Raw genomic sequence first — 22,929 nt, 5'->3', positions numbered from 1 at the left:
ATTCTAATTGAGATAGATGATATTAAATCTATAGCCTAGTTAGCAAGTTATTTATTATTTTCCAAATGGTACCGCTTTTAAAACCGAAAGTAGGATTTCTAGACGTATACGTACATTTTCGACAAACTTGATTTTTTTTAAGTTTTAAAGCGCAAAAGAGGCAGATTTATACCTTGTAACCACCAGATATATTCTAATTGGCATAGATAAAATAGGCTTCTTATTTATACTTAACTTTACTTTGCCATGTATGTCATTTCAAGGTGTGTGGCTTTAACATTATTGCATAGATGTTAGTTACAATGAATGTGTACCTAAATAAGGTAAACTTCTAAACGCAGATCAAAAGACTGGTAGATATACTGAGGAAGTAATGAGACTCATAAGCATGAAAAACTATTGCCTCTTTCTTAGAATGTGTTATGTGTATAGTTTCCTATCATGGACGTCATAATTTAATGACAAGAGTAAATCAGATAAACAAACGTGATGGTTTGCCTTGTTATTTTATAATGTCTTGAGAACTTGTATTAAAAAATCTAAATTCTGTAGTTGGTGAAAGTAAGAAACAGATAGGCTTTTTACAAGTTCTTGCTCTTAATATTAAAAATTTGGGCACATTAGTCTAACTGCTAACAACTATGACTGTTCATAGCTAATTAAGAAAAAACTGTTTTTGGAATTCCAAAATTACCAGTAGCATAAACCCTTACAGAACTTTAAATTGTGAAGCAAATGTATCAAATTGCATGATTGTCTTGAAGTATTCATATTAGTTAATAAAATTGAGATTGATAGCCTTCACAATGAATATGGAATATTGCTTTATTAACTGCACATAACCCAAACTGCTTTACTCTTGAGTTCTAATTGCCCTTAACACGCTTTGCCCTTGATTTCCATAGAATACCATCACCATCTTGTTCTAATCTGAATGGATATAGGACTAACAAAGGAATGTAAAACACGGAACCAAACACTGACTTCAAATTTTGGTTAACTGTACCCTTATAAGGAAATTTCCGCTGTTTTGCCTCATAATTAGTTGCGCCTTCAACAGATAACAAACTATGCCAGAACAGGAAAAATCCTCCAGTGATGATCATCGGGATGTTCATGAATAGATGGGCGACCACAAAGGCCTGTCCGAAAGTGATGTTTCCCATGATGAGCTTAAACAGAGTGACTGGTGGGAGATAAACAATGAAGCTTGCTTCGCTGACTGGTAACACGATGTTAAGATAGAGCAGCTGAAGATATACCAACCAGCTGCTGGCTATCACAGACCACAAAGAAAACATGATGAAGTATTTCTGGTTGTAGAAGCCGATGCAAGAGCTGGTTACAAAACAGTGATGAGCTCTCTTTAGCATGCACTTTCCACAATAGTCGCAATGGAAAGCCCTTGGAGGTCTGTCCACCTATAAGATACAAAAATCTTTGTTTGCAAATAAAACACATATTTGTATGAGGCTGCATACTACACAATTAACAAGCCATATGTACTTTCAGATCTGTTTGAAAAAGTGGTGGGAATGTTTTAAAAATTATCTAAAATATAATAACATCACTTTCTTTTTTTTATTGAGAGTCTGAATCTGAATGAATACTTTGAAGTAACCAAGTTTGGCTTTTATTAAACGGGGTCTAAAAAGGAATAAACATCAAGTACATCTTGCATGTCAGAGTTGCAATCATTTAAACTATATGAATGAAAGCCACTACACATGGTTTGATAATTGTTCTACTTCAGATTGACAAGTAAATCACATAAGATTTGTAAAACAAACTTATACTACACACAGAAAATTTCGAAGCGACTTTCCGAAGTTACGAGTAAATCAACAATAACAAACGGCCGTAAGTCCAGGACTTTCCACAGAATGTTTTTGTGATTTGATGGGTATGACGGAGATATGTGTTCTGACAGTGAAGGGTTTGTGAGCAGCACATGCACACTTTTTCCACCATTGTTTTTGCCAAGTATTCTCACATAATAAATTTCTATAATTGTACTGGCTTTATTTTTCATCAAAGGCTGCAATGACAGAATTAATATGTTGAACATCTAGTAATCAAACGGTTCCAGGTTTAATTTCTACCCTATGGGCATTCTAAATATTTCCTGGTTCTACCCTGGCTGCCAGGGAACAGACCTGGTGTGTCTCACTAAGCCTTAGACTTTTAATACAACTAAGCTCAATTGAATAAGTTATATATTTATATGCACACAACTTATTATTTATATGTCTCCTACCTGACACTTGAAGCAATGGACCCAGTCTTGTGGGGTGTCTGTGCAGTCAGCGAAGTATTTCTGCTTTGTCTCAGCTTTCACGTAGTTTGCAGTGTCGAAGTAGCTGCGGTGCCAGTTGACCAACGTGATGAACATCACCCAGACAAAGGAGCCGGTCATTATCCAGCGATGATGTCTCTGATACGCGGTGGGTATAAGAACAAACAGGCTTTCAATTAACGATAGAACGAACATGGTTAAGAAATAATAGAGAGCAAATTGGCTTGTTTGCTCCTTTTTCGGTGAAAAGTCACGATTCTGCCACTGCCATTTAATCTTTTCTTTTAAGGATTCGTCGTTCTGTTTCCTTTCTCGCAATTCCATGTTGTCACTTTTGAAAAAAACGTCTGATTTGTGTTGGTATCGAAACAGATTAAAACATGCTTAATTTTAATCCGCGCACCGGCCGGAAGTTTGGAATGCCTGGCAACAGCGTAAATTATTCGACTGGTTTACATGTTACGGTATTATCAAGTATCTTAACAAATAATAATATGTATGCAGTCTAGGGCGCGAAAACAATCGGATAATTCGGTTTCACTCTTGAGATATCGTTAATTAAATAATGTTTGCTAATTCAGTTGTTCTCACTTTTTTGCAAACATCTATTCATATAATATATTCTGTTCTGTTCATGATAGATCTTCACACCAAGTGTCCTAACATGTATGCGATTTGTTTCAGTTGTCCGTCCGGCCTTTCCTTCAGTTTCGAACGCTGCGTTGCTTCAAGCTCCCGTTCCATTTCCGTTAATAATTTAATAATTAATAGTGTATTTTATATTGCATTTGATATGAATATATTTGTGTAATATAAAAAACAGACAGTTCAAGGTGACTTAAACGTGACTTTTTATTTTATTAAAAATATGTTGCACCCGGGGCGAACGTTTTATTTTTCTAAATAGCAAAGCTTATATTTAATATTGCTTACTTTGAAGTGCTCTGTGCAAACTCTATCTGAAATATTTAAATAAGCTTAAGATGAGGAAACTTAGAAATCATATTACATTTTATTGAAAAAGAATGTTTGTTTAGGTCTTATACACGAACTTTTAAAGGAGAACAATCGTTATAATCAGATGTTTCTTAAGTTTCTCACAATATTAATACAACGTTTTAAAGTGTATCACGTGTACAGAAAATCGTCATCAAATCATTGCTTGTTGTTTTGAAGTTGTTGTAAAATGAAAACAGTGTTTATAATCATTATACAATGCTAATCAGCATAATGCCCTAGTATCGCGGTAATGTCTATGTAATGTCTATTGCAATGTTACGGTAATTCAGGTTCACCCGCATTAATTTCTGATTTGCATAACATAATTTTTGTCCCCCGATATTTGATATTCAGCTTCCGAAAACATATACGTATTTTCATTGTCGTTTCCGGTATAAACCAGCAAGCGAATAATAAGTTTCCCGTCGTTAATATACGTCCGGCGGATGGCCATCTAGAATTACATGTCATGTTTAACCGAGTATGTACGTATTCCACAGTTCATGATGAATACAATAATAAGAAGAAATATATGTCAAGATATCTTAGGCAACTGCGCAAAACACTGAAACGCGCACCCTAAGAAAACACTAGATTCCTCGTGGTGAAACAAGGTGATTATAAACGGGTGTGAATTACAAACGAATGCCAGTCCATAAAAGTTTACCACATGAGATTCATTTAACAAGACTGCCGGTATAAACATTTTAAATACGAGCAGTAACACTTAAAACACGTAGATGACCGAAATTGGTTACTTGTTTTATTGGGAGGTCACTTATGTTAAAGACAGGCCGGCAGGCCCTCAATCGTGTTTAGTTGTTTACTATTTCTTATGTTTCAGAGGTGGCTGGGAGGTCAGATGAATCGAAGTGGTGTTTGCTATTTCGTTATACGGCACATTAACCCTTTGCATGCTGGTAAATTTGTCGTCTGCTAAAATGTCGTCTGCAGAAATTCTAAAATTAGCATTTTCTTCGATTTTTTTTCAAAGAATACTATCAGAGTAGCAAACAGTTTGGATCCAGATGAGACGCCACGTTCTGTGGCGTCTCATCTGGATCCAAACTGTTTGCAAAGGCCTTCAAAATTCGGTTCCCGCACTGAAAGAGTTAATTGAACATTTTTTAACGCATTGACACATTTTGAAAGCTTAATAAAACAACAAACACACCAGTTTAATTTCACGATGTATCAGAATGAATATACATAGGACCACTTATACAAGCTTATAACTTGAGGACCGGTAAATTGAGCCGGAGACCTCTGTACAATAAGCGGCGCGGAGCCTAAAGCTTTACTTGCAACATAGTCCTCGACAAATAGTTATCAGTTGCAATAGATTCTTTTGTTCTTCTTTGATGGACGAAAACCGTGTTCAAGACGACATTTTCGTTTTTGACAGTCCTTTAAAAATTAAAGAGGGAATGCGTTCCTGCCTAAATCAGAGATATGCAATCAAGACCATTCATTTTCTTACTGAAATTATTATCCGAAATCAGAAAAGGTTAAATAAGAATGTTTTTTTTTTTTGTTTTCATGTTTTGCTTTCTATCTTAAAATAACGAATTTATTGAGAGACCTAAAAGATATAAATCAGTTTAGGCAATATTTAGAACGCCGCAAGTGTTAAAGCTGAATGAACACATATGAGCTCATTCGGGCAAAATATGTGTATTTATCTTTATAATTATACTAAAATGATTTATTGATACAAATAACTGTAAAAGAAAGGGCAGTTATCAACTTTTCAATACAAAAGTCTGACTCGGCATGAAATCTTTCTGAGAAGTAAGTAAATAATCAACATTTTTGTATCAATTTTGGTATGATGTAAAGCACAGGTGGTTAGCGTGTGGCTATAATATTAATTAGTGAAAACATCATTTTGAATGATAAATAATCATATTATAACGAAAAATTAACTTTTCTAAAAAAAAATATTTCACTATCAAATATATATATAACAAGGTATGCAACTCAAAATCAGCCCAAAACGGGGTGCATCGCTTTGAACAGCCATGTCTTCATCAATTGTGCAGCGATTTTCATGATCTCGGTCTTATTCAACGCAGAAATGAATTTCCTTTCTGGAAATGTATATGTCTTGCAATATTTTTACAAATGCTGGGTCAACTTGTAAGAAATAACACGATACACAACACGCATGACCCAGTTGACAGTGACCATGCATTCTTTATGAATGAAATCTCCAGTTGTAAAGACACACCTCCGCATTGGACCAATGAAATCACTCGTATGTTTAAAATGTCAGTTGAAATGTATGTAAACAAAGGTTTCAAACGGCGCTGGACAGTTAGTCTTGATGCAGAATGAAACGACAAGAACAGTAATAATGTTTTTTTCATACGTTTTATTGAATTATGGTATCGAACTACATGAACTTTGTAGGGAAGTTGCCCTTTACTCCGTGAAGATTTCAGTGTCACTGTCAACTGGGTCATGCGAGTTGTGTATCGTGTTATTTCTTAAAAGTTGACCCAGCATTTGTAAAAATATTGCAAGACATATACATTTCCAGAAAGGAAATTCATTTCTGCGTTGAATAAGACCGAGATCGTGAAAATCGCTGCACAATTGATGAAGATATGGCTGTTCAAAGCGATGCACCCCGTTTTGGGCTGATTTTGAGTTGCATACCTTGTTATATATATATATTTGATAGTGAAATATTTTTTTTCAGACAAGTTAATTTTTCGTTATAATATGATTATTTATCATTCAAAATGAGGTTTTCACTAATTAATATCATAGCCACACGCTACACACCTGTGATGTAAAGTAGACCGATTTTGATATGCCGACTGCTTTTGAAATTTATTGCCTCGTTCGACTCAATTAGCTGAACATGATTCAATTAGCTGATTAGTTGAACATGACCTGTTCAAACCGTTTGCGGGACACATTGCTTACTAACTTACTTCGTTTTAAAATGTACAAGACAACGATTTCCCTACAATCGACATAATAATTATTCCCACAGTTAATTTTCGGTCATTAATACAAAATCCACAATACCTTATATCAGATGCTAATCAATGGGCTGTTAACGCAAGAACATCCAAACGTCAATGCAATAGGTCGACCCTGCTCTGCCGTGTGTTATTATTTAATTATTGAATATTGTCTTTTAACTTTTGGACACTAAATTTTAGCGTATTTTTGGGCATTTGTATTTTTGGAAGAGACAAACAATAATTATTTTTAATGGTCCGAAAAGTTAGAGATATTACGGTGATTAATGTAGTTATGCAAACATGCAGTTATTTTCCCTGTCTACAAAAATGGTCAAAAGTCCAAAGCTATCAACTATCAACCCATTTCCCTCGCCTGCATTGCATCCAAACTTATGGAACACATCATGGTATCAAATATTATGAAGTACTTTGACTCTTACAATATATATTAAGCCACCAGCAGCACGGTTTTAGGTCAAGACATAGCTGCGAGACCCAATTTACAGGTTTCACCCAGAAGATTGCTGACAATCTAGAACTTGGTTAGCAGTCTTATGTCATTATAATTGATTTCAGCAAAGCCTTTGTCAAAGTATTATCATGGATTTCAGCAAAGTCTTTGACAAAGTAGATCACCATAAATTAAACCACTAACTTAAGCATCTTAGTATAGATAATAAGGTCTCCTCTATGGTCCGCTCGTTCCTCCATAACAGGTCATAACAAGTTCTTGTCCAAAAAAAAAGTTCTTATAGGCTACCAGTCCTCTCCGGATTACCGCAGGGTACGGTCCTCGGCCCTTGCCTCTTCCTCGCTTACATAAATGAGCTACCAGATAACATCAAAAGTCGGACCCGCCTCTTTGCGAATGATACTGTCGTTTATCTTACCATCGAATCCTTATCTTCCGCAGAGACCTTACAGCAGGATATGCACCTTTTAGAGTTATGGGAGCGGAATTGGTATATGGAATTTAACTCCGACAAGTGTGAGATCCAATAAAAAAAACGAAAGCCTGTCATATTCCGCTATAGGTTACATGTATATTATAGAACCCAGGTCAACCGAACAGTCAAAATATTTAGGAGTCACTTAGGTCAAAATCTCAATTGGGCCCCTCATATAAACAACATTACCTCTAAGGCCAGAATACTTTCAATACAATAAAAAGGTCAAAGAAGCTGCTTACAAAACATATGTCCGCCCCTAAGTTGAATACTGCTCCACAGTCTGGGACCCCTGGCAATATACCTTATATACAAAACTGAAATGGTCCAGAGATATGCAGCCCGTTATATACTTAATGACTACATTTACACCAGTTGTGTCCCCGATATGATATCGGCCCTAAATTGGAAAACCCTAGAATATAGAAGACGCCAGGTCACTATTGTCATGTTTTACAAAATCAGAAATGAGTGGATCATCATCATCTTATTGAATATCCTGCGTATGGCCCTGTATTCCCACCAGGAACCTAATCCCACATTCCAAAACAAATTAACACATACACTCATTCTTTCCCAGAGCTATCAGGCTATGGAACGGTCTGACCTATGCAAGTTGGTTGGATTCTCATCAACTCTAGACCCCTTACTTCTGATTTTAACTTTAGCTTTCCTGAAGATCTTTTATCTTTTAAACTTAACTTACTCATTTTTTGCACATAATTTTTAAAACTAACACACTCTTTTCCAGACAAGCGCATGTCAGTTATAATCGAGCAGGATTGTAGACAGTATTAAGTTGAAGTTTTAGTCAATATAAACAGTACAGAAAGGTACTTTAAAAAGAGCTATCTCGGCCTTAAATATTTCGTATTTTCTCTGATATTGCTATAAAGACTCAACCTTGTATAAATTATAACGAAGTTTTCTTATATCACTTTAGTAAAGCTGTAATAAATATTGAAACTTTGGTCCATGTTTTACTTGTTTAAATAAACGGTATGCTATCATTAATTCTACCTTATTGGGATCTAGCGGGCTTAAACTCTAAACTCTCTCGTGTAATGCCAGATAACCGCGAGATAAGACGATATATCCCGCTGTGTTAGATTGGTGTTTCCAATCTTTTTTTATACGATAGATCTTTGCTTTGTTAGGTGAATTTATGTTTCTAAGCATGTTGCTGTATATAAAAGCAACGTTTAAGCACTAGCTGTAAACGACTTGACTTTTGTGTATACATCAATATTCCCCAATAATTGTCACGTTCATCCAACTAATTTTATTAATAGATCTTTCCGTTAAAGCACGTGGCCTCTGTGTTTATAATGAATATCACTTGTTTTCTTACATGCTTTATGAACAAAAACACACAAAGAGAGATTTAAACCACATTTTATTCACAGTTTGAACGTGTCATACTCACACAAATCATTTTATAGACATAAACCGGAACTACACAAATTCTTTATTTTTCATTAGCACTATATATTACAAAATCATAGAATTTAAAACAAATATTAATTAATTAAACCAGGGACCCAAACAAACGTTTGTATATAACATGGAATTACATTCATCTATTATAATAAACACATATATAATTTTAGCAAAATGCACATGCCGTTTTGCTTAAGATACATTAATATATAAGTATTCAGTCTTGAAGTTCAAGTACAATGATTGAAAAGACAAAACTAATCAGTGTGTGAACACTATGTATTTTCAATATTTGTTTGCTGCTGTTTTTTAGTGTTTGAGACAATGAATTACCAAATGTATACCAATGATATTTGAATATAGATATATGAACTAATTAATATTTTTTCATATAAAATGATTTAATGGGACAAAAGGTTTATTAATCACTTTCCTAATAAAATGGTATAACATGAACCCGACAGATTAGAAACAATCAGCAGCATGTTGCATTCCATTACCAATGATGCCCCATTGTCATCACTGATTCAAGTCCAAGTCCAAAATAAGGGCAATATCAAGGCCAAATGAGATAAGGTGATATGGGCTTTGTTTTAAATGGAAATATCAAGGTTTTTTAGAAAATGAACTGTTCAAATATGGGTTTATCAACAATTTTAACCTTCTGAATAATTCCAAAATAGGCCAAACATCACAAAAAATAAGGTCAGGTGATGTGTGTGTGTGTGGAGTGTTTATAGGTAACATCATATTGATTAAAACCTAGAATTTGGACCTTCTGAATTTCAAGAAGTCCAAATGTATTATTTTTGATGTTATACAATGTAGAAAGTATTATTTATGTTGTATGACATAGGAGTTAACAATGTAGGAAGCATTATAGATGTTATATGAAACATGTTATTTTGAGTTAACCTTGTATTAACAGACATAAAAAACAAACAAGTGGACAGCCTATATGCCTCCTGCATCAGCAGATTCTGGATCAATACAAACTAGTAGGTCATGGTGGCCATGAATTGCTTACCTGAATTTTCATACAAAAGTGATCTTAGATGGGAGATTTTTTCTGTAAAATTTGGAACGACAGAAACTAGCTAGGTGGGGACTTTATCGACTACATAGTCAAGATTTTAATAAATTTGATAGAAGACATTAATATGATTTAACAAAGCAACTACCAAACCTCCGCTCCGGGCTTTGTGGTTTCAGATGAGATTTTTAGTCACCTTTTGTTCAATCTATAATACCATCTGGTCTCCTGGGACAAGGTGAGTCAGGTTAATAATTCTATACAGAAACACTGATTCTAAATACATAATATATTTGCTCTCATTTAGCTTTATAGTTCTGGAGAATTTTAAAATTTTCACTAAATCTATTAACTTATGAGGGAAACAAGTTATCACCAAGGATAAGACAGATTTGAATCCAGGGGACGATTTTAATAAACTTGGCAGGGGACAATCATATGTTGCTACATAATAAATATAAACTCCTTGGCCGTCCTTTTTTATGAGTTTTCACCATATACATATTTGGAGAAGGAGTAACCACTAGGGCTGGACCAATTGTAAACCAAGGGTAGGATTTGAACACACTTGGTAGAGGACCATCATATGTGTCTTGTTCTGTGAAAGCTGGTCATAATGCATGTGCGTAAAGTGTCGTCCCAGATTAGCCTGTGCAGTCTGCACAGGCTAATCAGAGACGACACTTTCCGCTAAAATGGTATTTTCCGTTTAAAGTCACTTTTTACCAAAAATCTAGTTTAAGCGGAAAGTGTCGTCCCTGATTAGCCTGTGCAGACTGCACAGGCTAATCTGGGACGACACTTTACGCACATGCATTATGCCCAGTTTTCTCAGAACAAGACACATATGATGTCATGCATGCAAAATACCAAACATTTGGGCCCAGCGGTTCCAGAGGACACATTTTCATTATAAGTATTTACAAATAAGGGAAACAAGTAACTCCAGGAATGCCATTTTTAACTACTAAACAATAATACATGCCAAATATCAAATCTACGCTAGAAAAATTTGAAAAAATATCGAATAATAATGATTATCACCAAAGTATCATTCCTGTGAGATTTCATGAAAATCTGAGATATTAGTTGAGATGTGATTTGAAAAAAATAATTGATGACACATGAAGCTGGATGTTCTCCTATCACAATAACTAAGGTAAGCTTGTATGATATTTTACATCATAAATACATTTAAACTGTATTATATGACATTTATATAAATATCTTCCCATTGGTGGTTGCCAATATGTTTGGTACACAAAATACTCCATTGGCCAATATGTCTTTCACCAAGTGAACAAGCATCAAATCATGGTCCTCTAGATAATAATGATATCATTTGTATCTTAATAATAAAATATAATATTGAAGTTCAGATACAAATTTTTGGTTCAAACATAAATAAATAAATAAATAAATTTGTTTGACATTTCATTGGCATTGTAATGCTTATGTTTGAAAATACGAACACAACATCCTGGAGAGGTTGACACAGACATTTATTACAAATACATATTAAAACTCATTGAGACTTTCATACTAAGACACATTCTGATAAGATTTTTTAGCTACTTATAATTTCTGTCAAAATAAAACCTTCATTCTCTTCTGCACATCAATTAATGGATAGTCTCAAATTCTCCCAGCTTTATTTGTCTCAAATTCACCCATTTAAGGAACATTATGTGATAACAATATTCAAAACAAGAGGGCCATGATGGCCCTGAATCGCTCACCTGACTAACCAAATACAATCCCAACCCAGATTTCATCAACATAAACATTCTGACCAAATTTTATGAAGATTGGATGAAAACTGTGCCCTCTATTGTCTACACAAGGTTTTTATAATATTTGACTTATTGACCTTGTTTTTGACCCCAGGTGACCCAAATACAATTCCAACCCAGATTTCATTAAGATAAACATTCTGGTCAAATTTTATAAAGATTGGATGAAAACTGTGACCTCTATTGCCTACACAAGGTTTTTCTATTATTTGACCTAATGACCTAGTTTTTGACCCCAGGTAACCCAAATACAATCCCAACCCAGATTTCTTCATTACAAACATTCTGACCAAATTTCATGAAGATTGGATGAAAACTGTGACCTCTATTGTCTACACAAGGGTTTTCTATTATTTGACATAGTGACCTAGTTTTTTACCTAGTGACCTAGTTTTTGACCCCAGATAACCCAAATACAATCCCAACCCAGTTTTTATCAAGATAAACATTCTGACCAAATTTCACAAAGATTGGATGAAAACTGTGACCTCTACTGTCTACACAAACCAATTGTTTACGGTTTTTCTATTATTTGACCTAGTGACCTAGTTTTTGACCTCAGATGACTCAAATACAGTCCCAAGCCAGATTTCATCAAGATAAACAATCTGACCACATTTCATAAAGATTGGATGAAAACTGCGACCTCTATTGTCTACACAAGGGTTTTCTATTATTTGCTCTAGTTTTTGACCTAGTGACCTAGTTTTTGACCCCAGATGACCCAAATACGATCCCAACCCAGATTTCATCAAGATTAACATTCTGACCAAATTTCATAAAGATTGGATGAAAACTGCGACCTCTATTGTCTATACAAGGTTTTTCTACTATTTGACCTAGTTTTTGACCTAGTGACCGAGTTTTTGACCCCAGATGACCCAAATACAATCCCAACCCAGGTTCCATCAAGATAAACATTCTGACTAAATTTCATAAAGATTGGATGAAAACTGCGACTTCTATTGTCTACACAAGGTTTTTCTATTAGTTGACCTAGTTTTTGACCTAGTGACCTAGTTTTTGACCTCAGATGACCCAAATACAATCCAAACCCAGATTTCATCAAGATAAACATTATCACCAAATTTAATAAAGCTTGGATGAAAACTGCAACTTCTATAGTCTACACAAGGTTTTTCAATTATTTGACCTAGTTTTTGACCTAGTGACCTAGTTTTTGACCCCAGATGACCCAAATACAATCCCAACCCAGATTTCATCAAGATAAACATTCTGACCAAATTTCATAAAGATTGGATGAAAACAGTGACCTCTACTGTCTACACAAACAAATTGTTGACAGACGCACGCATACACGCACGCACGCACATACGGACATCACACGGTCACATAAGCTCGCCATGTCACTTCGAGACAGGTGAGCTAATTAATAATTTTATTACTTATTACTTTTCTACTTATTTTTAGTGGGCATATGATTAAAAAACATGAAATACATTTTCTCAATGATGGAACTAAATGTAATGGTGGCAACTGTTAAAGGTCCGAATCACAGGTGGCTAGCGTGTGGCTATGATATTTATAAGTGAAAACATCATTTTGAATGATAAATAATCATATTATAACAAAAAATTAAATTTTATGAAAAAAAAAAATTCACTATCAAATATATATATAACAAGGTATGCAACTCAAAATCACCCCAAAACGGGGTGCATCGCTTTGAACAGCCATATCTTCATCAATTGTGCAGCGATTTTCACGATCTCGGTCTTATTCAACGCAGAAATGAATTTCCTTTCTGGAAATGTATATGTCTTGCAATATTTTTACAAATGCTGGGTCAACTTTTAAGAAAAAACACGATACACAACTCGCATGACCCAGTTGACAATGATCATGCAGTCTTTAAGACTGAAATCTTCACGGAGTAAAGGGCATCTTCCCTACAAAGTTCATGTATCTCGATACCATAATTCAATAAAACATTATGCATCAAGACTAACTGTTTAGCGCCGTTTGAAACCTTTGTTTACATACATTTCAACTAACTGACATATTAAACACACGAGTGATTTCATTGGTCCAATGCAGAGGTGTGTCTTTACAACTGGAGATTTCATTCATAAAGACTGCATGATCATTGTCAACTGGGTCATGCAAGTTTGTGTATCGTGTTATTTCTTAAAAGTTGACCCAGCATTTGTAAAAAATATTGCAAGACATATACATTGCCAGAAAGGAAATTCATTTCTGCGTTGAATAAGACCAATATCGTGAAAATCGCTGCACAATTGATGAAGATATGGCTGTTCAAAGCGATGCACCCCGTTTTGGGATGATTTTGAGTTGCATACCTTGTTATATATATATTTGATTGTGAATTTTTTTTTCCAGAAAAGTTAATTTTTCGTTATAATATGATAATTTATCATTCAAAATGATGTTTTCACTAATTAATATCATAGCAACATGCTAACCACCTGTGGTCCGAATGAAAAATACGCATATCATTTGCTTCTTAATTGAAACATTCTCAGAGAAATTTGAATTAATGAATGAGAGACATGGATAGTACAGGCTGGAAACATGGTAATTTATAAGATTAAAAAACCATGTCTGCGAATGAGACAGTAATCTTGTGTGGCTTTATAGTGGACAGAAAATGGCCGCATATGGCATAAGATCACATTTTGCATGACAGCGGTCAGGTGATGAAAACTTTTCTTGTTCTTTAATAACACCTTATTTTTATATTTGCATTCATACATAAAGGGTTGTAACAACTCTAACATAATCACAAATGTGTCATACAAAACAATTAACACAAGTAGCACTCAACTGATACATTTTTGTTCAATTAAATAAAACTAACTATTCACATATAAATCAATATAATATAGTGATATTATCATCATTATCATATAGTCCCAGGTGGTCCCTATGCAGGAATAGATATCAGTCGGATATCTTGCTGTCTTCTATCTGTCTGGTGGCGGGAAGGTACACCTTAAAGCTGAAATCTGTCCTTGGGAACGAACCCTGAAAATAGAAAATGACAAGATATTGAACACAACATCATACTGTTTTCAGTCTGTCTGAAAACAAACCAATCACAATTAGAGATCTAATGTTTCAAACATTCTTATTGGTCAATATTTTAGGTTGAGAAATAGTTTGATGTTACAAGGATTCTTATTGGTCAATATATTAGGTTGAACAAAGATGGAATTGTAGTAAGCATAGCCTCATACACATACACTTCAACACCGTTATTTCGAACACCGATAATCCGAAGTCACCGTTATTTCGAAGTATTTTTTCGGGTCCCGATTTTGGTTCTTCTTTGTTTAATACAAAATTTTATTGTTAATCCGAACTTCGTTAAACCGAAGAAATCGTTATTTCGAAGTGATTCAGTCGGTCCAAACACTATAATTCGCACCTTATTATCAATCGTTAATCCAAAGTCAAAACTGCAAAATACTGAGCGTATTTTCACACCTTGTCGTGGCACGTCAAAAGCCGATAATTACACCTTTGTCGTCTGTGCGAATGCTGGTGTTCAGAGAGACATCGCGTATTAGTTCAAAAAACGTTAATTCATTTCCGAAAATGTATTGATGTGTTTGTATGTCTGATAATTTGTGCTATTCGTTATATTGTATATGTTTTGTAATAAGACCAAAATAAAAACAAGAAAAAGAATCTTTTTATTCCTCTGTTTGTTTAAAGTGGAAATATATTGCTATGATTTGCTTACGCTTTAAAATACGCGTGTTACCGAACCATGCGACTTCCACAGCGTTTTATTTTTACAGAATCAAAGAAGTCTTCTGTCAAATGTTTATTTCGAATTTTCGTTAATCCGAAGTTTTTGTAACGGTCCCGACGACTTCGAAATAACGGTGTTGAAGTGTATAGATTCATTAAGCAATAAACAAACAGCTCAAAAATAAAGAATGTTGCAATTGCAATGAGTTCTGAATTAGTAATTCTGAATACAATGTTTTTTATAATATAGCATTTAAATTATTTGCAAAAGCCTTTTAGAACAGAGCTTTTGTACAAATATAATTGTTGAACCTAAAGGGACCTTTTCAGAGATTTCTCTATTTTTGACAAAAGTAATTGAAAGAATTACAAATCATAAAGTAAACAATATAAAATTGCTTAAAATAATAATAATAACAAGGTAAATAATGCAGTTTAAAAAGTGCCATCCATTGGACTCAAACCTGGGACCCCTAGATTCTCTAACAATGCACCAGACAGGCTTTTGATTTAAAATTTAAACAATAATATAAAATGCAACTATTTGTTTAAATGAAGTTTCTTCTATTTTCTTAACAAAAATCCAGTTCAGGGGTAAGTGGCATCCCAGATAAGCCTGTGAGGACTGGCTAATCTGGGATGACACTACGCACATACATTTAGCTCTGTGAGGACTGGCTAATCTGGGATGACACTACGCACATACATTTAGCTCTGTGAGGACTGGCTAATCTGGGATGACACTACGCACATACACTTAGCTCTGTGAGGACTGGCTAATCTGGGATGACACTACGCACATACATTTAGCTCTGTGAGGACCGGCTAATCTGGGATGACACTACGCACATACATTTAGCTCTGTGAGGACTGGTTAATCTGGGATGACACTACGCACATACATTTAGCTCTGTGTGGACTGGCTAATCTGGGATGACACTACGCACATACATTTAGCTCTGTGAGGACTGGTTAATCTGGGATGACACTATGCACATACATTTAGCTCTGTGAGGACTGGTTAATCTGGGATGACACTACGCACATACATTTAGCTCTGTGAGGACTGGTTAATCTGGGATGACACTACGCACATACATTTAGCTCTGTGAGGACTGGTTAATCTGGGATGACACTACGCACATACATTTAGCTCTGTGAGGACTGGCTAATCTGGGATGACACTATGCACATACATTTAGCTCTGTGTGGACTGGCTAATCTGGGATGACACTACGCACATACATTTAGCTCTGTGAGGACTGGTTAATCTGGGATGACACTATGCACATACATTTAGCTCTGTGAGGACTGGTTAATCTGGGATGACACTACGCACATACATTTAGCTCTGTGAGGACTGGCTAATCTGGGATGACACTACGCACATACATTTAGCTCTGTGAGGACTGGCTAATCTGGGATGACACTACGCACATACACTTAGCTCTGTGAGGACTGGCTATTCTGGGATGACACTACACACATACATTTAGCTCTGTGATGACTGGCTAATCTGGGATGACACTACGCACATACATTTAGCTCTGTGAGGACTGGTTAATCTGGGATGACACTACACACATACATTTAGCTCTGTGATGACTGGCTAATCTGGGATGACACTACGCACATACATTTAGCTCTGTGAGGACTGGCTAATCTGGGATGACACTACGCACATACATTTAGCTCTGTGAGGACTGGTTAATCTGGGATGACACTACGCACATACATTTAGCTCTGTGAGGACTGGCTAATCTGGGATGACACTATGCACATACATTTAGCTCTGTGAGGACTGGTTAATCTGGGATGACACTACGCACATACATTTAGCTCTGTGAGGACTGGTTAATCTGGGATGACACTACGCACATACATTTAGCTCTGTGAGGACTGGCTAATCTGGGATGACACTACGCACATACATTTAGCTCTGTGAGGACTGGTTAATCTGGGATGACACTACACACATACATTTAGCTCTGTGAGGACTGGTTAATCTGGGATGACACTACACACATACATTTAGCTCTGTGAGGACTGGTTAATCTGGGATGACACTACGCACATACATTTAGCTCTGTGAGGACTGGCTAATCTGGGATGACACTACACACATACATTTAGCTCTGTGAGGACTGGTTAATCTGGGATGACACTACGCACATACATTTAGCTCTGTGATGACTGGCTAATCTGGGATGACACTACGCACATACATTTAGCTCTGTTTTCTAAGACCAAAGCTAATTATGTTTGGCATGCATATAATACCACAGTGGTAGGGAAGTTAATTTTTTTTAACACCACCTCTTGTTACACCACCACAAAACTCCAACAAACATCAAACAGTCTGGGTTGAAGAGTCTTACGCTGGCCTTTGATTCTGTATGTGCCACCAATACCGTGTCAAACAGTTGATACAAATTGAAATTTCATTTGTATAAACTAATTGTATAAAATATCATCCATACACCAGTTAATCAAACATTAACATATGAGCAGAAATATTCTAAAGAAGAATTCAAACCAATTGCAATGAAAGAATCACCGCCATACAGTCTACTTATGATTCAAAAGAAGCCAAAGCTACATTTTAGTCTTGCTCTGGAAAAATGGAGCTTATTGCATGTGCATAGTGTCATCCCAGAGTAGTCTGATGGAGCTTATTGCATGTGCATAGTGTCATCCCAGAGTAGTCTGATGGAGCTTATTGCATGTGCATAGTGTCATCCCAGAGTAGTCTGATGGAGCTTATTGCATGTGCATAGTGTCATCCCAGAGTAGTCTGATGGAGCTTATTGCATGTGCATAGTGTCATCCCAGAGTAGTCTGATGGAGCTTATTGCATGTGCATAGTGTCATCCCAGAGTAGTCTGATGGAGCTTATTGCATGTGCATAGTGTCATCCCAGAGTAGTCTGATGGAGCTTATTGCATGTGCATAGTGTCATCCCAGAGTAGTCTGATGGAGCTTATTGCATGTGCATAGTGTCATCCCAGAGTAGTCTGATGGAGCTTATTGCATGTGCATAGTGTCATCCCAGAGTAGTCTGATGGAGCTTATTGCATGTGCATAGTGTCATCCCAGAGTAGTCTGATGGAGCTTATTGCATGTGCATAGTGTCATCCCAGAGTAGTCTGATGGAGCTTATTGCATGTGCATAGTGTCATCCCAGAGTAGTCTGATGGAGCTTATTGCATGTGCATAGTGTCATCTCAGATTAGTCTGTACAGTCTCTACTGGCTAATAAGGGATGACACTTTCGGATTTAATGGAATTTTTTGTTTCTTATATATAAAGTCTCTTCTTAAAGAAAATACAGTTTAGGCCAAAAGTGTCGTACCTGATAAGCCTGTGCAGACTTCACAGGCTAATCTGGTACGACAATTTGCGACATGCATTAAACCCAATTTTCTCAGAGAAAAGCACATTTGTTTAGCATGAAATACCCCAGTGACACAGAAGGTTGTTTGAAACTTGAAACCAGCTCACTATGAAACTCCACCTATCATCAAACAGTCTGGGTTCAAGAGCTTTACACTGGCCTTTGATTCTGTATGCGCCACCAATGCCGTGTTAACAAGTTGAAACAGAGTTTAGTCCAATTATGATTGAAAAGCGTCAATAATTTGTACTTAGATCTATCAACAGATAAACTTATGCTGTTTGTATGATTTATGTCACATTCAAATGCCATCATTAATCGTATACTTTCTATTGAATTCAGGGCAATGTGTGTAATCATATACTTTCTTTTAAATTAAAGTCATTATTTTTTTACATTTATTCATGGTTTTAATTTCTTTAACAACATGATCTGATCTGCGGCTAAAAGTTCTTAAATTACTGCCGAACATTTATTCAGTCAAAAGCTTTATCTAACTTTGTCATCAACAAATAAAGTAGCAATTTGGGAAATTTAGTGCATTAAATTCAATGAAATAAAAGACTCAGTTTTAACTTTAGGAAACACGAAAGGAATTTTTTTTATAGGAACACTTTTAAGTTTTTACAAAAGCTTTTAACAATAGTAAAAACTGTCCAATTTAAAAAGGATAAAACAGTGACCTTATTAGCATATTCGAGCAAAAAAAGCACAAAAAGACCATATTAAGAAAGTTAGAAAAAGGCTGGAAGATTTTTTTTCTCTGGCTTATATGCATATAATCTCTAACACCACTGACAACAGTAATATACATTAAGCATCATGTAAGACTGATGGTGGATGATAAGTCCATAACAAGAGGGCCTGAAAGGCCCTAAGTCGCTCACCTGAGATTCAAAGGAACTGACCTGTTCTGTGCATCCCAAGATGTCATTAGATCAAAATGTTCTTACCAACTTTCATGACTAGTGAACACCCTGGCAGCCACGTTTTTCAACATACTAGAAAAAATTTCATACACATCCAAGATATCATTTAAACAAATATACTGACAAAGTTTCATGAAGATTCATAAGTCCATATAAGGAAAAATGTCCCGCCCACTGGTGGCCATGTTTTTCAAGCAACTGGAACCATTTTCGAACTTGTCCAAAATGTCATTGGGACAAATCTTCTGACAAAGTTTCATGATGATCGTACAATAAATATGGCTTCTAGAGTGTTAAGGGGTGTTGCGGCAGTTTATTTAACCGAGAATATTTTTATAGCAACACCGATGATGCTATTATCACAACTCAATATTTTTGTTATCAGTATCATCAGAAATGACCGAGTTGGTTCATAATTCAATTGTCAGTGGTTCGATCCCAGGTGGGGTTAACTTGTTTTTTACTTCTTTAATTTCATTCTTGTTTTATACTGGAGCTTTTTAGTCATGTCGTTTAAATTTATCAATTTAAAGCATTTAATCACAAACTCCAAAACAAGCCGAAATCTGTGAACAAGTACATGTAAGTTATTAATTATTAAGGTCGAGTTTGATACTGTATGGTATTATGTTTGTGATTAAATATTGTTTTTTAAATAATGTCTTTTTGTAAACTGTTGTGAACCCAGTTAAGATTGTAAACAATTTCTAATGTTTATGCATATTTCTATGTACCAGTACTTGGGTATTGCCTAATTGATGTATTTTTATAAAATTTGACGTAGACGGTAGGGATAGTTAAAACCAAAAATCTAGGTTAAAATAGCGGTGACCCCCTTTTTTATTTGTGTTTTATGATGACAACACGTAGATGAACATATCTGAGCAGTTTTGCAGAATTCTATTTGACAGAATTTTTTTAAATTACATTTTGGTGTTAAAAATAGTAAAAAATTGATGTTTTTTCGGGTGACATAAAAATTTAAAAAAATATTATTTTTTTAAATGTAACTTGTGTTCTCCATGTTTTGGGCATTGTGTTGTTTAATTAAATGGTATTTTATGTATCTCAGCTTATATAATATCTATATGTTGTCTATTTCATAGGTTATTAATTGGTTTGAGGCAATTAGAGATTTTCCAGTTTAAATGAAAAAGTACATGTTATAAAATGGTGAATAAAATCAAAACATGGCCGGTGGCCCTATATTTTTATTTCATTTTTCATATAGTATTTGTATATAGTACTTGAATATAAATTTTTAACAAAATCTATTTGGTGGAAAAAAATCAGCAAAACTGCAGCAACACCCCTTAACAAGATTTAACTTTAACTATAGCTATATAATGAAAAATGCCACGCCCCCTTGGCGGCCATGTTTTTCCACCAACCGGAACCATTTTCAAACTCATCCAAGATATCATTGGGACAAATCATCTGACCAAGTTTCATGATGATCCGACAATAAATGTGACCTCTAGAGTGTAATCAAGGTTTTACTAAAGCACGATATATAGCCATATTAGGAAAAATGCCCCGTCCCCTGGTGGCCATATTTTTTAAAAGCAACAGAAACCATTTTCGAACTCATCCAAGATATCATTGGGACAAATCATCTGACAAAGTTTCATGATGATTGGACAATAAATGTGGCCTCTAGAGTGTTAACAAGGTTTTACTAAAGCATGATATATAGCCAAATAATAGGAAAAATGCCCCGCCCCCTGGTGGCCATATTTTTTAGGCAACCGAAACCATTTTCGAACTCATCCAAGATATCATTAGAACAAATCTTCTGACCAAGTTTCATGAAGATCAAAAAATAAATTTTCGAACTCATCCAAGATATCATTGAGACCAATCTTCTGACCAAATTTCATGAAGATTGGACAATAAATGTGGCCTCTAGAGTGTTCACAAGGTTTTACTATAGCCATATATAGCCATATAAGGAAAAATGCCCCGCCCCTTGGCAGCCATGTTTTTCAAGCAAACATAACCATTTTCTAACTCATCCAAGATATCATACAGACCAATCTTCTGACCAAATTTCATGAAGATTGGACAATAAATGTGGCCTCTAGAGTGTTAACAAGGTTTTACTATAGCCATATACGGAAAACTGCTCCGCCCGCTGGCGGCCATGTTTTTTCACCGATCAGGACCATTTTCAAACTCATCCGAGATATCCATGAAACCAATGTTTAGACCAAGTTTCATGATGATTGGGCATAAAATTGTGACTTCTAGAGTGTTCACAAGGTTTCTCAATAGCCATATAAGGAATACTGCCCCGCCCCCTGGTGACCATGTTTTTCAACAGACCGGAACCATTTTTTAACTCAACCAACATATCATTTAGACAAACATTTTGACAAAGTTACATGAAGATTGGGCATCAAATGTGACTTCTACAGTGTTCACAAGGTTTTTCTTTTTTTGGACCAAGTGACCTAGTTTTTGACCCAGCATGAATCACTTTCAAACTCAGTCGAGGTATCAATGGGACAAATGTTCTGACCAAATTTCATGAAGATCAGACAATAAATGTGGCCTCTAGAGAGTTCACAAGGCAAAATGTTGACGACGCACGATGGATGACGCACAAAAGGCGATCACAAAAGCTCACCATGAGCACGTTGTGCTCAGGTGAGCTAAAAACTGCTTGTTAAACAAGAAACTGTTGGAGATGGGTGATGCTCCCCAAAGTTTTTTTTTGTCACAGTATTGAATTATATATTCAAATAAAAGGAAACGTCTTGAGGGGCATAACTTTGGACAAAATAATACGATGGATGGTTTAGTAACTTAAAAATTTCAAAGGGCCATAACTCTCTCAATAAATCATCTAACCAGAACCCACAAATAAGATGCGCATCTCCTCAAGGTATTTAAGCATCCCATAAAGCTTCATTGAACTCCAGTCAGTAGTTGGGGGAACAAGAATTGCACTATATGTACAGTTTATAGAAAATTTCAAAGGGCCATAACTCTGTGAATAATCATCCAACCAGAACCGGCTGATAAAATGCACATCTCCTCTTGGTAGTGAAGCTTCCCATAAAGTTGAATTGAATTCCGGTCATTAGTTGCTGAGAAATAGCCCGGACAAAAATTGTGCACGGATGGACACACACACACAGACGGACAGACGAAGCGGCGACTATATGCTCCCCTCAAAAATTTTGGGGGAGGCTTAATTAATTACATGTAATAAGATAATAATAACTAGACATGTGTTTGAAGGACACAAGTTCCCCTGCATTTGGCTCTATGAAATGACTCTCCCTTCTGCTCAAATGAATTTTTCTGCATTTGATTGAATAAAATGCTCCTGCATTTGGCCCAATTAAATGTCCTGCATTTCGCTCAATACTTTATT

General features: G+C 35.5%; 2 protein-coding genes and 1 long non-coding RNA gene across 3 annotated transcripts in view; all 3 read right to left on the bottom strand.

Moving 5' to 3' along the window:
* Positions 1–2,762, bottom strand: LOC127832658 (probable palmitoyltransferase ZDHHC24). Its single transcript, XM_052358270.1, has 2 exons — positions 2,258–2,762; positions 1–1,421 (listed from the first exon to the last, which is right to left on the bottom strand). Exons 1-2 carry the CDS (start codon positions 2,618–2,620, stop codon positions 867–869), a joined length of 918 nt encoding a protein of 305 aa, XP_052214230.1. The 5' UTR covers positions 2,621–2,762; the 3' UTR covers positions 1–866.
* A 9,132-nt stretch (positions 2,763–11,894) lies between these two features.
* On the bottom strand, positions 11,895–12,812 carry LOC127832669 (uncharacterized). Its single transcript, XR_008027051.1, has 2 exons — positions 12,660–12,812; positions 11,895–12,188 (listed from the first exon to the last, which is right to left on the bottom strand). It is a non-coding gene; the product is annotated as an uncharacterized LOC127832669 (long non-coding RNA).
* A 1,560-nt stretch (positions 12,813–14,372) lies between these two features.
* Positions 14,373–22,929, bottom strand: part of LOC127832647 (DNA polymerase epsilon subunit 2-like) — an 87,241-nt gene continuing 78,684 nt past the window's right edge. Inside the window, exon 15 of the mRNA XM_052358249.1 lies at positions 14,373–14,492. Within this exon, the coding sequence (XP_052214209.1) occupies positions 14,409–14,492 (84 nt within the window). The 3' untranslated portion in view covers positions 14,373–14,408. The remainder of the gene's footprint in view (positions 14,493–22,929) is intronic.

The sequence above is a fragment of the Dreissena polymorpha genome, chromosome 5, assembly GCF_020536995.1.
Source record: "Dreissena polymorpha isolate Duluth1 chromosome 5, UMN_Dpol_1.0, whole genome shotgun sequence".
Lineage (NCBI taxonomy): Eukaryota > Metazoa > Mollusca > Bivalvia > Myida > Dreissenidae > Dreissena > Dreissena polymorpha.
Note: the sequence above shows the minus strand (reverse complement) of the source record. Positions and strands in the feature narration are given on the sequence as shown.

Bases quoted from the DNA above. Each gene is read 5' to 3' on its own strand.
- LOC127832658 (XM_052358270.1), bottom strand. From the start codon at position 2,620: ATGGAATTGCGAGAAAGGAAACAGAACGACGAATCCTTAAAAGAAAAG. The intron at 1,422-2,257 runs GTAGGAGACATA...TGTATCTTATAG, and splicing joins TCCATTGCTTCAAGTGTCAG to GTGGACAGACCTCCAAGGGC.